The sequence below is a fragment of the Mycteria americana genome, chromosome 9 (assembly GCF_035582795.1).
Source record: "Mycteria americana isolate JAX WOST 10 ecotype Jacksonville Zoo and Gardens chromosome 9, USCA_MyAme_1.0, whole genome shotgun sequence".
Classification (NCBI taxonomy): Eukaryota; Metazoa; Chordata; class Aves; order Ciconiiformes; family Ciconiidae; genus Mycteria; species Mycteria americana.
The window spans coordinates 22,494,278-22,508,721 of record NC_134373.1 but is presented as its reverse complement, the minus strand read 5'-3'; the positions used below and the strand labels follow the sequence as shown (position 1 = coordinate 22,508,721).

Here is a 14,444-nt window from a genome sequence, read left to right as displayed (position 1 = left end):
TGTTATATTCATTCTCAGGTAAGTCAAACAGCAAACTCTGGAACAAACAATATATTTTTTACCTCAGTTCTCAGTGGCCCATTTCTCTGCACAGGCAGTGAAAAGCAGCATTCACTTGCATCATCTTTTTTTAAGGCTCACACTTCCCACCTGCTCTCATATATCAGCCGGGGGACAACTTAGACAAACAGCTATCGGTTTTGTTGCTGCGGAGGGGGCAATATTAATCATAAGTTTTTTCCCTAAAATTATTCCTGAATTAGCACAAAAGTTTTTTAAAAAGCAGTGGTAAAGACTTAACTTGTGAAAAGCAACAATATTTTTAACAAGTACTTGAAATACAATGAAGGGCAGTACGCAGTTATACTGAGAATTTATTAATGTGGCAAAACCTCAATGCTTGGTCAAAACCAGAAGTGATCTAAAACTGACTTGTTCCTAGAAAGAACTAGAGTTAAGTACAGATGACATCAATAATGTTAAAAAACAATCACCCTGAAGTATTCAGTGGGAGCATTTCAATAACAGAGAGGACAACTGCCATGCATGTAATTTGATCACTTTGTTAAACATTACAGCACATGGCGGTTATAGTTGCCTGTCTTGGATTTGCCAAGTTTAACTTACCCATGCCGAGTATATCTCTGAAAGATCTCTGTATTGCTTGATACCAAACATTATTGATCAGTGCACAGTTTAAGGAAGTCAAACCGGTATTAGCTGTGTGACTGAAGCGGTACACCATCTGCCTGACTGATAAAAGATACCAGAGCAACCAACAGATTAAACACACGAAGGCTTACTTTGTATGCTTCTACATGCCTGGTGTATAAGAAGAGAGATTAGAACCTGTTAGTCCAGTGAAAAATTCTCTAAGTACAGTGTTGTAAAATGGCCAAAATCCTTGAAGCAAAATTTCAGTTAAATCAGAAAGTGTGAAAGGCAGATCATTGCCAGGAGTACTTCAGAACAGAGCTCTAGAAAAGTGATTTCATTTATAAAATCAAGACAAAAGACTTGCAACAGGTTCTACAGAAATATGGGTTTTTTAATAGAGACGTGTAAGTCCCCAAGTGCACAAAACAGGCTTTGAGGAAAGGCTCAGAGAAACGTTTTGCGTTATCCAAAGCAAAGAATGTTTTAAATATGTTGAATCAAAAACTCCTTGGATGTGTGCATCCTTTCAATGCCATTGGCTTGGAGTTTTTCACTCCTGATGATCTATCATTACATTACTGTCACAACCAAAGGAGACTTGTAGGTAAATCAGAAAGACATCTGAGCCACCATAAAATTATGACAATCTGCATAACATCCGTCTAAAATTCATGGATCCCAACTAGCTTATCAAGAAGAGTGGGAAGTATAGCAAAAAGTCTAAGCTCTGTTTTAAAATCTACAAAAGGTTTAATCTAGTTTTCCTGCCATGGGCCAAACTTTCTCAAAAGTAGCTTTACACCAAACAGGCTTCACCAGCAAAGCCTGCTCATATGTTAAGTTCTTGTCCCACCTGTGTCCCAGTGCACCTCTTGTGGCCATTCACTGGCCCCACTATAGCTGCAATGACAATTGCTTTGTGGAGCAAAACAGGGTCAATGAAATGAGTTCAGTTAAAATTTTGCCTTCCCCTCAAAAATATCAGAAGTCACAAACCAACCAAAACCTGACTGCTTTATAGTGACCCAACACAGTCCCAGAAACACCCCTACCAGTGCAAAGTGGAAAGCTAGAGAACCACAACACTAAGTGGGAACAAGCAGCCAAAACAGACAAAATTATTTAAAATGGTTTCAACCCCGCTAAATGTACTATGTCACCACATTCAATGGATGAAAGAGTGTGGCTTCTCATGTCTTTAAAACTATTAGAAAAATATCTAATTAGAATTAAATTTTGAATTATCAAAAGGTAAGCCACATTACAGTTGACCATTAACATACATGCCATTAATAATACAAATAAAATTACTTTTAACACTGAGGCCAACTCAAGCTTTAAACTATTTCCTTTAAGATAAAGGAGGTTGGGGTGGTGTTTGGGTTTCTTTGTTGTTTTTTGTTCCCCCTCTTTTTTTCTTTTTTTTTTGTAAATAATACAATAAAAAGTCAGAATGGAACAAAAAAGCTCTAGTGATTTTAAAATTTCAGTATCAGCAACATCCCCAAATGCAATTGCCTACATAATTTACAACCACAGCTATGCAGGTTAAATGCTTAATTCCTTGCCATCTAAATATTTAGACATGCAAATCTTCTTGATAAGCTGAATTTAATAAGCAGAAACAATATATTGATTCGTTGGCTCACTTAATTATCAATTTTACATACAAAAGTTGTTTTGATAAACAAATATACCAGTTGTCTAGTAAATAAGTGATGGTATAGCAACTGCATCCAGGATTATTTAGGTCATAATTAAAATAAATTTTTAAATGCTTAATTTATTTTCAATAAAAATACAGCAAGGCATAAAAGCATCCCTAAGTGGTGAATAAGAAATGCATAATTTACCATTTTTAAAGAGCAAGCTTTGAAGGAAATAATAGAGGTACAAACGGAAAACAGGATTAGAATCACTAGTTTAATCAAGGGTTCCTCCTTACTGATTTCAGTCATGATTTAATCAAGATTCAACAGGTTATTTAAATCAAGTCTCCATGTGTGAAAATAAAATTCAGTTCAGTAACCATGTCCCCACACCTCCTGATTCCCAGGGCAAAGCCTTAGAGGTGATGGCAAATTAAAATATAGGACAGTGCTCAATACTGTAATCACAGGTACATTTACTTCAAGAATTCTACAAATGGTTTTGTTTATGGTGTTTGTTACTGGATCAACTCCCAGACTATAGAGAAGTTCTGTTACTTTCCAGTTGTAAATCTACCACACAGCTGGGAGTTTGTGGATTTTGTCATTAAATACACTGGAGAACAGAAGCCATTCTAAATAGCAAGAATGATGAGAAATACTTGCCCTTGGTGAAGGATACATATCAGCCCCAATTCTTACAAAAGAGATTGGAATGATGTAAGTTTTCTAAGATACCAAAAAAACTAGAAGGAAAAAAAAAAATAGAGAGAATCAAGAACTCTGGGTTATGGTACTGAGCCAATTATCAAGCTCATTCCACCTTTAGCCAGAACAGATTTTGGCGTTTGCTTGTTTATAGGTTTGTTTTTTTTCTCCTAAAAATCTATGTCTCAAACTTAAATATTAACAAGATGAGAGTAGCTCTACTAGGTACCTCCAGCCAAGTACGCTTTTTTGTAACTTTACATGTAACGAATTTTGTAAGTAAGAGGTCAAAAAAACAGGCCTACATAAAAGCAGGAAGATTAGCACTTCGGCTTCAGCTCAGACTAATGAGTGGTATCTCATCATCTATGTTCTGGCACGCAGAGGAAATCAGATTTCACTTAAGTCCTAACAACTCTCCTGCTGTAGCACAGCATAGGCAACTGCCTGCTACTAGCTACTCCTTGGACTTGTCATTCTGAATTGTATCTGTCTGTCCAGCTCCCCAGAAGACATACTCCTCAGAAGGGATCAAATGACACACAATTTCAAAGTGTGAGAAACCATTAGCTGAAAAAATGTTTTTGTAAGAAATACAGACACGCACAAACGCTTATCTGTAAATAACACCATCAGAGTGCCATTACATACAATTCTGCCTTAGCATTTTCTCTACACGCTATTTTAAATAAGATACACAGGAACGTAACAGAAGTATCCCAGTGCATCAACTAAAAATTTTCCATTTGCCCCTTTTGTTCTTCCACGGCTTAATTCATCTAGTGCGCAGGAACTGTATTAAATTAGGTCCTGGGACATTCCAAATTACCGTCAGTAAATTATCTTCCTGTCATAGGAGCTAATTTAACCATCTTAGATTGCTTCAGATAATTTGCAATTCTTAACTATTAACCATTAACAAGTCTCCTAATTTAATATGAAATGTCTCTGTTATTAATCCAAATAGTCAAACCCTCTGACAGTGACCTTCCTAAATCTGTAACTGTAACAACTCGGTGGCTAGACTGGAAATTTCAAATCAAGAGTGATAATCCCTCCTCACCCCCTTTCCCAGTGGTATGAACAGTCCCGTCGGAGGACAATCACAGACAATTGCCTTAAACCTCTCTTTGCAGAGTACCTGCCAGGGTCTGCTGCCAAGACACACAGTGTGCACAGCCTCACAGGAGAAAACTTGGATTAGAGATTTCTTTCCTCCCCGCTCTCAAATTCCTCTCCCTCTGTGAGGCTGACGATACAGAAGCATCAGCATTTCAACGTAACTCGCTCAGGCAGTCTGGGTCATAGTTACACACCACGGCAAAAGATCAAGCAACTGAGAACGAGTATTTTCAGTTCATTGCAAAATTCAAGCACAGTCTCCTAATTAAACTTGAGCTTTAAAATATTAATGGTCTGTATTTAGTATTTAATACCAGAGCCTTTCAAAAGCCTTGGATGGAATTATCTAAAACACACTGCTGCTAATTTCACTTCTGGGGCAACATACTCCAAGACACAACAGTGCAAAAGATAGAAAATAAATTGGAAATTGCCGTCTCCAACTGAAGAAGCAACTCTGATAGTAGAGAATAGTTTTACAAGTCAGTCCCACTGAGAAAACTACTAAAACAAAAAGGTATTAAATACAAGTTAAGGATGGAAAAAATCAGATACTTAAGTTGGAAACCATCCAGACTAACAGAGTTAAATACCAGCACTTGTATAAAGAGTGCCATGGGATTCTTTAAAGATTGTTTCAGAATGCGAGTTGTGCTTCTCATCTACAACAAGGCATTTGCACTAAACACAGGCTGGTGTTAATTTGGCATTCCCTACTCGATTACTGAATAAGTCCAACCCTGCTCTGTTTGGGAAAAAATAACAGAACCTGACCATCCAGTAAGAGAATTACTGAAATGCATTTATTCTTCTGCCAGAATTCCTCCTTTAGGAAGGTAATTTTTAATTTTTATGGGTACTATTAACCTTTTTTGGAATGTACTACTAGGAAAAAAAAATGCAAAACTATCATCTAAAATTTGATGCTTTTTGGTGTAGCATAGCCTCATTGTAAAAGAGGGGAAAAAAACAAGCCAGAAGAGCATTTACTTTGTTTGTTTGTTTTCTCTCTCCTGATGAAGGCTGCTCATCTCCCTGGGCTTTGCCCTATCCCAAATCTCCAGGCGCTATTCGTCAAACCTTTTGGCCCACACTCCCAAGCCTCATATTAAGTTGTTTTTACTCATCAGGCTCTAAATGTTTGTTCAACTTCCATGACAAACTCTCTGCAACCAAGGTAGTTCCCCAGCCAAAGACTCAGCAGTACTGCAAGTGCCATCAGTTTTCTCTCCACCATCTCTTCTTGCCTGAAGACCCTGGGGAAATGCCTTCTCCCCTCAGGTCCGAGCCCAGCCAGCCTCCATCACATAGGAAGGGCTCCTTCCCATCTGAGATGCTCACCTTTCACTGTCACCTTACCCCATGGCTCCTCTCTGGGGAAGCAAAAGGAAAGCAATGAAGAGATGAGACCTTCCTGAGCCTTCTCTTGATGTGGTTACTTCCCTTCTCCTCTCATCCTCCCCGTCAGTCAATTCATTCCTCTTGTATTTTGCCAGTATTTACATTTTTACCCACATCAGTACTGAACTATCTTTTTTTTTTTTAAACAGTAATTCTCAGCATCTAAAACCAGTGTGTTCTGAACTCATCAAGCTACTGCAGTTTATATAATTTGATTGCCTCAAGTGAATTATTTTAAAAGAAAAAGATTCCAACATTTTGGATGATATACTGAGCTTTGTGTCTTCGAGTCTGGCATCTAATGTTCACAACGTTTATCTGAATATCAAGCCATACTTTAAAAGCTATATAATAGTAGCAGATGAAGCATCACAGGAAATTGTTTCTATCCTCATACTGTAGCTAACTTGCTCCATAATAATATGGTTCGCAACTTATGGCTCATTTTAACAAATCCCATAAAAATCCTCTGATGTGCTCAAGTCTCTATCAGCTATATGACTTAATGATCAATTCACCAAAAGACATCAACAGAATATTTTAAAATCTGCAGTGAAGGTGGATAAATGCAGAAACCCCTGTGAGGATATTAGCTGTTTACTACCTTACAATCCCAAGGGAATGCTGCATGACACAAAGCCAGCCATCTACACCGCTTTTATTCACTACAAATGCCAAAACTAGCAGTATTTTTACTTTCAGATGCTCAAAAAATGTTTACTTGGTAAGTTAATTACAAGAAAGGGGGCAGTTAGGAGCCAGAGCATCTTTCTCCATATACAGCTAAATGTAAGCTCATTCACCTTGCAATGATCCCAGCATAAGGACAGCTAGAATGCAGAGGGTGGCTTCCTCTCTAACCCAGGACTGACCGTGAGTCACTGAGGGCCTCCAGGTTTACATCCTATGACACAGGAAATTTGTTTTTCAAACTTTTATGAAGGAACCCCATACAACTGCCCTTCTGCTAACAAAATAGAAAAAACAGCTGAATTAGTGCAAAACAGATTACAGCAATAGTTCAAGTGCTAACACTTTAATATTCTGAACACTACTGTCTTCCCCAAACAGCATCTCTGTAGCTTGTTACTTACCTTATACCTGGTGTGGTACAAGCTTGTCAATACTTCACTGGAATGCCAGCCGCAAACCTACTCTGGCCTTTGTTTAGCAGAGTGGTAAGGTCCAAGCACAGAGACTCTTTGGGGCTGGGGAGGAAGACTTCTAATCCTATGCCCATAAAGCAGCACTATACTGTTACTACAGTTGCTATTTATCCAGAGCTGGCTTTTCTGAATTTGCTCACTGCAGCTAGACCTAGACCCAAAAATGCGGAACCCAGGAGTCCTCTACCCTCAGGTGCAACCACTCATTGCCAGGCCAGAGCCACTATGAATGTGCCTAAAGTAAGGTCAAAGATGAAAAGGTTTTAACAGAATATACTGACAGATATATATATGTGTGTATATATATATATATATATACACACTATATACATATATATAGAGACAGATATATATACTTGACACTGACAGGCAAATGAGCTGAGATAACTCCCCACAGGTAATCCGATAATAGAAGAAACATAAGTATTTTGTTAAAAGTTAACAAATGATCACCAGCTCCTTTCCCCAAATAAGGCTTCTGTTAATTTTCTGAAGAACAAGACATTTGAATATAACTCTTGACAAATATTCAGCAGACTGCACAGCCCTACCATGCTCACAGCAGCCTCAGCTCTTCCCCTCCCGGCATCAACAGTGGAGAAAAAGCACAAGTATTCAATTGCCATCGCAGATACCTTGCTAAACACAATGTATATAGCAGCCAGCCAGTGGCTACCCTGAATTTCTGTGAATGTTCCATAAACAAAATAACTCTTGCCTTTAAAGTAGCAAATATGATTAAATGCTTAAGTACTAACTCTGAATCTACACCACCGGGCAGAGGTATAGGGAGCTTGTAGCCCTCATTCTCAGAGATGCACTTCGCAAAGTCCCAACTAGAGGAAAAAAGTGCTGCTTGGTATACCCTGCGCTCCTATATACCCCGCAGCCATCCACACACACACACACTGATTATGTGCTAGCTCTGACCCTACTCACATGCTCAGGTTTCCATCAGAAAGAAATCCAGACACACAGTGCAAAGATATATAACTCAGCCCACCTCCTACTGAGGCAGGACACAGCCAGAGCTCACACGGGGCCAGGAGTTTGCACAGACCATTCTTCCCTCGAAAGTAGGTCATCTTAAATTAACAAAATTCACTCTGCAAAATTATGCATCAGATTTTTGTTTCTTCCAAGACACCACCAACAGTGTTCCCAGGCTCCAGAGTGTATCTGCTGTTCAAGACTATTTTGTTTTTTTTTAAAGGAAACATTCTGGTTCCTAAAATGGAAATTCATGTTTCTGCCCTCTCTACCAATAACCATCTAAACCTTCATAATTGTAACACATGAACCTAGTTACTACAGGCTTGCTTTTAGGGAGGGTAGGGGAAGGGAATTTTTTCACCCCTGAATTAGGAGGATTCTTAACAAGAACAAAAGTTCATCGTGCAAATGAGAGTTTGGAAACTCAAGTCTCCTAGGATCAATCTTCCTTCACTTGTGGCTTAAGAGCTGCAGAAAACTGAAAGCATAATCCCTGACATTTCACTCTACTTGGAGGACTAAAATGTTTGCCCTGTGGATATGCCAACACTGCAAGTAACTGGGTAGTAGCTAATCACTCTACAGGTTTCATCGTAATTTAAAAATACCCAGAGCACCTCACTAGTACATCCATATAGCAGTATAAATTGGTCTGTTTTGGAAATGGTTTCATCTACCTGTCTGTCAGCAGAGAGATGAAAAAGAATATTGATAGCATAACTGGGCAGTTATGTAAATTGGACAACTAAACCAATTCCAAATAATCTCTAAGTCTTTTCTCTCCCCACAATAAAATTTATTACTCCTCCCTTCAGTAAACAACCTTTGGCAGCCACGCAATTTTTTGCAGCTGTCACTAGAAAAGTAGTCAAAGAAAAGGGAAGATAATAGGTTTTGGAACTTGGCACTTATTCTGTGTAGATTTTTTTTTTTCTGATTACTAACAGTTTTTGATGTTACTGTTTTAAAGCTACTTGTTATGCATAAATCTGCTATTTGTTTCTAATATACTGGTTGTAATTTTGTAAATATTTCTCTCTTTGACTTTTTATCTTTTTGTTAGCATAAAAAACCCATAACATTTAACTTTTCCCCATAGCAATAATTAAGAGTTTACAACCTCTCATAGATATCCTGTCAATACAAACTGGATGTAAACAAGTTTTAAAGTAAGTGGCAGTAATTTTTTTAACTAAGTTAGACATTTAAGGAAAATGGCTGTAAATACATAAAAAGTTATCAAAGCTTCTTATGAAAAAAAGCTTTTATCCAAGAACTAGTCTGCATAATTAAACAATTCAAATCTTAGTTATAAACTCATTTTAATTAAAGGTAATCTGACTCATTTTAACTATGTAAAATTTAAGTTAGACAACATATTTGTATCCATTTTCTAAAATATCTGTCAATTCTCCACAGTAGCTGATCAAACTCGCCAGTGAAAAACGTTTTGAGTAGGCAACTTGTAATACAGCTATGGTTTATTTCTGTCAGAGGCTGACTGCTGAAGTGTGAAAGAAACTCATTAAAAATCTCTCACTGTGATCCTGCATTGCAAGGAAAAAAAAGAAAGAAAATACTTAATGAAGGGTACACTTAGCCTGAAGCCACATTCATATTCTGCTTTTCATTTTACACTATTTCAGTAAGCAATTAAAAGACAGCAATTAGTCACAGAAACACTATTCATACTGGTCATGCTGGGAGATTAAAGAGGTTAACACTTATTTTATGTTAATATTATGAAAGTAATGAGGGAGATCAAGAATAATACAGACAACTAAAAAGGAATGCTAAAATAAATAGAAGAATCTCTTACCTTAATCTTAAGACAAGATTCACTGCACATGGAACTTCACTATATTCGTCACTAACAGCAGGCTGAGACTATGAAAGAAAAAAGCAAAGTCTTACAATGGATGCCAAAGGAAAAAAAAAAAAATCCCGAAATACTTGCCATGCTAACAGTTTGAAGTTAGCACAGAATATTTTACACATCCTCTAACTCTCAAAAACCTTTTAAATACTTTCAGTAACACAGTCTAAAACATAGCTGATACCAGTGAAACTGCCATATTTCAATTATAGAAATATAAATGATAAGGCCTGCACTAAAGCACTGAGTGTAAGAGCTTTTACTCCACCTTGCATCAAAGCTCCAATAACCTATTAAATAATACGCACACAGTGAGAATACCAAGCTATTACTCACATTATTTTTGTGTAACAGTTTTGGTTGTTAAGGAACTCTTGTATCTACTCATCTGCAAAGAACTAGCAGCATATCAAAGTGGGCATCACAGCTCAGAGAATGTCTTTCACAGAGAAAAATCAGGAATACAGGTATCTTTCACACTATCACTCCTCCCTCACGCTATGATACTCTCTCCAGCCCCGAACTACCGTTTATAAGAAGTCTCAAGCAAAAGTGTATCCTACATACAGAGTACTTCAGGGTCCTCTACCCTACTATGATTTCATACTGAACTTGGCATAGAAGCTTGTTCAAAGGTTACAGTCAAGTCCTCCCAAAATAAAGACTTGCATCACAAATCTCATTTGATTGTTTTCCAACAGTTTTTCACATTAAAGCTACTTTAAAAAAGAAAAGTGTTACACAAGATCCATATTTTCTAATCTGTGTATTATAAACAAAAGTTAATGAATATTCGGAAAATTACCTAATCACTAAAAGGGGAGTAGATTTTTTTCTACTTCAATTAAGTTCCTTCCATTCATATAAACTACTACATTATTTCTGCATCTTCAACAGACCTGTTACTTCAGTGTATAGGAATGTGCAGCCCAAAGACCAACAGGCACACACCAACAGTGACAAGCTGCACTAGTCTCAGTTCCAAGTCATCTTCTGGAGCATTTAGGAAAACAAAAATCAACAGAAGACTCAAGCAGAGGCTTTTTTCTCCCTCATAAACTAAACAACTCATAGTAACTCATAGGTAACTCAAGAGTTGCCTGTATAAACTGAGTCACAAACTGCAGAACTCTCAATTTCTAAGACATAAAAAGACTGTCTGGTGAAAGTCCTTTTTTTTTTTTTCGTACTCAGCTTACATACGACATCTCAGATGCTGAAGCGCTATGTAAACTAGCTCTGCAACGGAAAGACTGGGGTCATCACAGGAGCTAACAGGACCAAACCTGGCAGGAAGCTGTTAGTCTTTTAGAATATTTCCATGACACCAATGAAAATCAGAGAATCTAAAATTGCAGGTGAAGTGGCAAGTGTCACCCACCCAAGGAACAGACATTTTTAAAAGAGCACTTTGGCTGTAAGCCAGTAATCCTATTAAGCAATTATTTATAGCAGCAATGCTTCCCACACTCTCAGCACAGGGTCATGAAACTCAATATGGTATTTTATTCCTCTGAATTAATCTACTATGCCACAGTACTGAACTATTTTACTGTATACAGGATGAAGCATTTTAATTACAAGCTACATGTCGTGATACAAATCCTAAGAATGAAAAATTATTTGGAAATCTTCTGGCTACCCTGAAACAGCCATCATTACTCTGACAAAAAGACAGCAATTAGTGTGATCCAGTTATGAAGATTCATTAAAAGCAGCCAAATTACCTATCTTAACCAATTCTCCTGGGCACGAACATAACATGACTTTAAATTTCCTATCTGTTTTATCCAGTGTGTGCTCAAGTTAATTGTTACAGGCCCAACTGCATACAGCTCTATCCTCACAAGTACTTGCCATACAAGGCTGCAGAATAACACTTCCACCTCAATTCACATTTTTAACAACAGAAATGAAAAAGAAATCCCTTCACTCAAACACTTGGAAGAAAAAAAATTGATAAAGACATTTTTACCTCTATGTTCTCTTCTTTCACTCTTCGTGACTAGAAAACAAATGCAGTGAGATATGAGCTATGCAGCTTTATGCATTAAAGATGCAGAAATACTAAAAACTAACATTAAGACAGAATATCTTGCGGACTGTAAATGTCTTGGCACAAACAAAAGTTACCTTTTCCTGAGAAACAGCAGCTTTGCCTTCCTCACTCTTCTCATCCATTTCATCATCACTCCATTCCCAGTCCCCATCTTCTGTTTTATGGAGGTGACCACTGGAACCTGGTACTCGTCTGACCTACCAAAATATTAAGTGTTCACCATTACACAGACATTAGTCTCTATCGGTGTTCTCATTAATCAGCAATTCTTTGTTATTTTTATGCTATATGCTTTCATTAGTTTGCTGGAGGAGTCACTGGCATACCGGAATAACATCTGACCTCAGGGGTCATCCTTGAGCCAGTGGGAACAGCTAAGCTATGCAAAATTCATATAGGGAAATGGGGTTTGGATATATTTTACAACTGCTAGGAACAAGCTCAAGTAGATGACAACTGCTTACTATGAAATAACCCTTAAAATGAAAGGAAGCTATTCAAGGAAGCAGAAGTTACACAGACAAGGTTGTCCTTGGGACACAAGTCTTAAAAACTTTTATTTTTCTGCTAAAAGGCTTTAAAATGTGTAAAGGCATTAAGGATACTTTAAAAGTAAAATTATCCTTATTAAAAAAAAAAAAAAAAAAAAAAAGCAGCTGTATGCAGACAGAGAAGGTAGGCAGGCATGCACCACACCAAACTAATTGGGCAAACTTCTGTAGATCAGTCTGACAAGTCCTAATAGGAGTATCCAGCAGCTAAATCTGGAAATCAAATACTCTTCTGATGCCATCTTGCTCTTTTTCAGAGCCTGACAACATGTTGTTTTTCCCGGATCATGTTTAGCCTATTTGAGCAAAACAAAAGAACATCCAACAAATCTTCCCACACCTTGGCATGCATTTATGAGACTCATGAGACGGCTGGAAGCACAGCACAATAAGCAGCAGCCCCACTGGTGTTTAGATTAGAATCAGTTTCTCTAATTATTTCACATTACTGAACCAATATAGAGTTCCCACTGCACAACTTCAAATGCTCGTAACAGGTAAGCTCCCCAGCACTATAAATTTGTAAGGCTTAAAGCATATCCTTTTGAATTATAAAAAAAGGAAAAAAGTTATTCAGGAAAACAGCCTGTACATTTGTAAGAGAACAAAAGGAACAAAGCATTACGTGTTCACAGCACACAAAAGGGAGAACTAACTTGGCAGAAAAGCAGTTTCAGACCAAGAAAAACTGCTGGAGAAGACATCTAATAAAAACAACTTCTAAAAAAATTTATGAGCTAGATGGTCTTAGCTCAAAATTGTATATCCTGTTTGCCAGTATCCACAGTAACATACAAACAGCCTGGTTCAACTTTGATTTCATCAATTCCTGTCTGTGGTGTTTCGATGTCTTGCACTGAAGTATACTGAGCACTGATTAACTTGGTTCTACCATTCTGATGGCTGGTGACGGAAACGCATTCTGCCAGCACAGCTACCTCACAAAACAGCCAGATGTTTAAAAAAAAAAAAAAAAAAAATCTGATTTCTGTCTAGAAAAATCACTGTTTTTTCAACGTATTGAAACTTATGTACTAAACTGGTATTAAACTTGCTCTAAACCCCTCCAGTTGCTGCAAACCACAATGTGGGAAAGATGCACCATGTGACAGATTCCAGCTGCTTCTAAATCCCATCAGGAAGTACTTCAGCAAAATATGAGTGGCATGAAAACAGTATAGGACACTAGAAGTCTGAGCTCATGAGCTTCTAGCAAACTGTGTGATGCAGATATTAATACATTTTTTCAAAAGTGGCTTTTCACAGAGAGCTGGGCACTTAAGCTATTTCTCTACTGGATTTGGACCAAGCATAATTTGGAGCTGACTGGCCTGACACCACAACAGCAAGAGTTAAACTTAGGAATCTTCTTTCAAAACCTTGTGCAGGCACAAGCAGGTATCTTGGTGTCTGTCTGCACCCTCTACCCCTCTTCCTTCCTTCAATCCCCAAACACCCATCTGCTCCTCTCCCTTCCCTCTTGCACATATAAGGCTAAACCAGAGGAAAGGGTGAAGTTTCCAGAAACTCAGCACATTTCTGTACCTTTTTCAGTCCTTATGATATTCCTTCCTTACATTTCTTCCCTGCACAACTAAGTAAGAGTGCCCTAACTCAGTTTCTCCATATTTTGTACTGCTTTGAAACAGAAGAGGGGAAACATAAGCGGGACACCAGAGGAATATCCTACTCCACCATGTGAGGGACAAATTCTGCACTATTTTTCCTGTTTCCCATACCAGGCTCCTAATGCACTAATTTTAGCTCTAGCTGCCTCAAGGCTTGGTAAAAGCTCCTGTGTGTTTGGAAGGGAGGACCAAGCAAAAGTCAACAGAAGCAGTAGCACAGCAATTTCTTACTCAGCTGCAATCAGCCCAGGCACAATCAGTGGGCTCTTACTGTCCACATCATCAGGGATTAGCACAGATACAAGGTAATCTAGCAGGCAATTTGCCCGGTCCTTGTGGATATAATTTATTATCCTTCAAGGAACAGTCCTGACATAGGCTTTTATTTAACAGCACAAGCATTTTCCCAACAGCTATACACGAACCTATGAGAGGACATCAGCCACAACCAAAAGCATGCTTTTCAAACAGAAAGGAATGGTTTACAGACACATTCACACACTACATTGTGTGCTAATCAAAATCTCTTCTGCATCCATTTTCAGTTGTTCTGAAGACTTATTCTAACTAGAATGATTTTAATGGAGCTTAATGATGCTGGCAAAGAATTATGGGAGAAAGCTTTACTGATGAA

General features: G+C 37.9%; 1 protein-coding gene across 3 annotated transcripts in view; it reads right to left on the bottom strand.

Annotated features, from left to right (window-relative positions):
* STK39 (serine/threonine kinase 39) overlaps window positions 1–14,444 on the bottom strand; it is a 113,177-nt gene that overhangs the window by 37,159 nt on the left and 61,574 nt on the right. For 2 of the 3 annotated variants that reach the window (XM_075511961.1, XM_075511960.1), the window contains 3 exons: window positions 11,706–11,828; window positions 11,548–11,577; window positions 9,516–9,583 (listed from right to left, as the gene is read on the bottom strand). In XM_075511961.1, the coding sequence (XP_075368076.1) occupies window positions 9,516–9,583; window positions 11,548–11,577; window positions 11,706–11,828 (221 nt within the window). The remainder of the gene's footprint in view (window positions 1–9,515; window positions 9,584–11,547; window positions 11,578–11,705; window positions 11,829–14,444) is intronic. The other variant, XM_075511959.1, reaches the window with a different exon arrangement.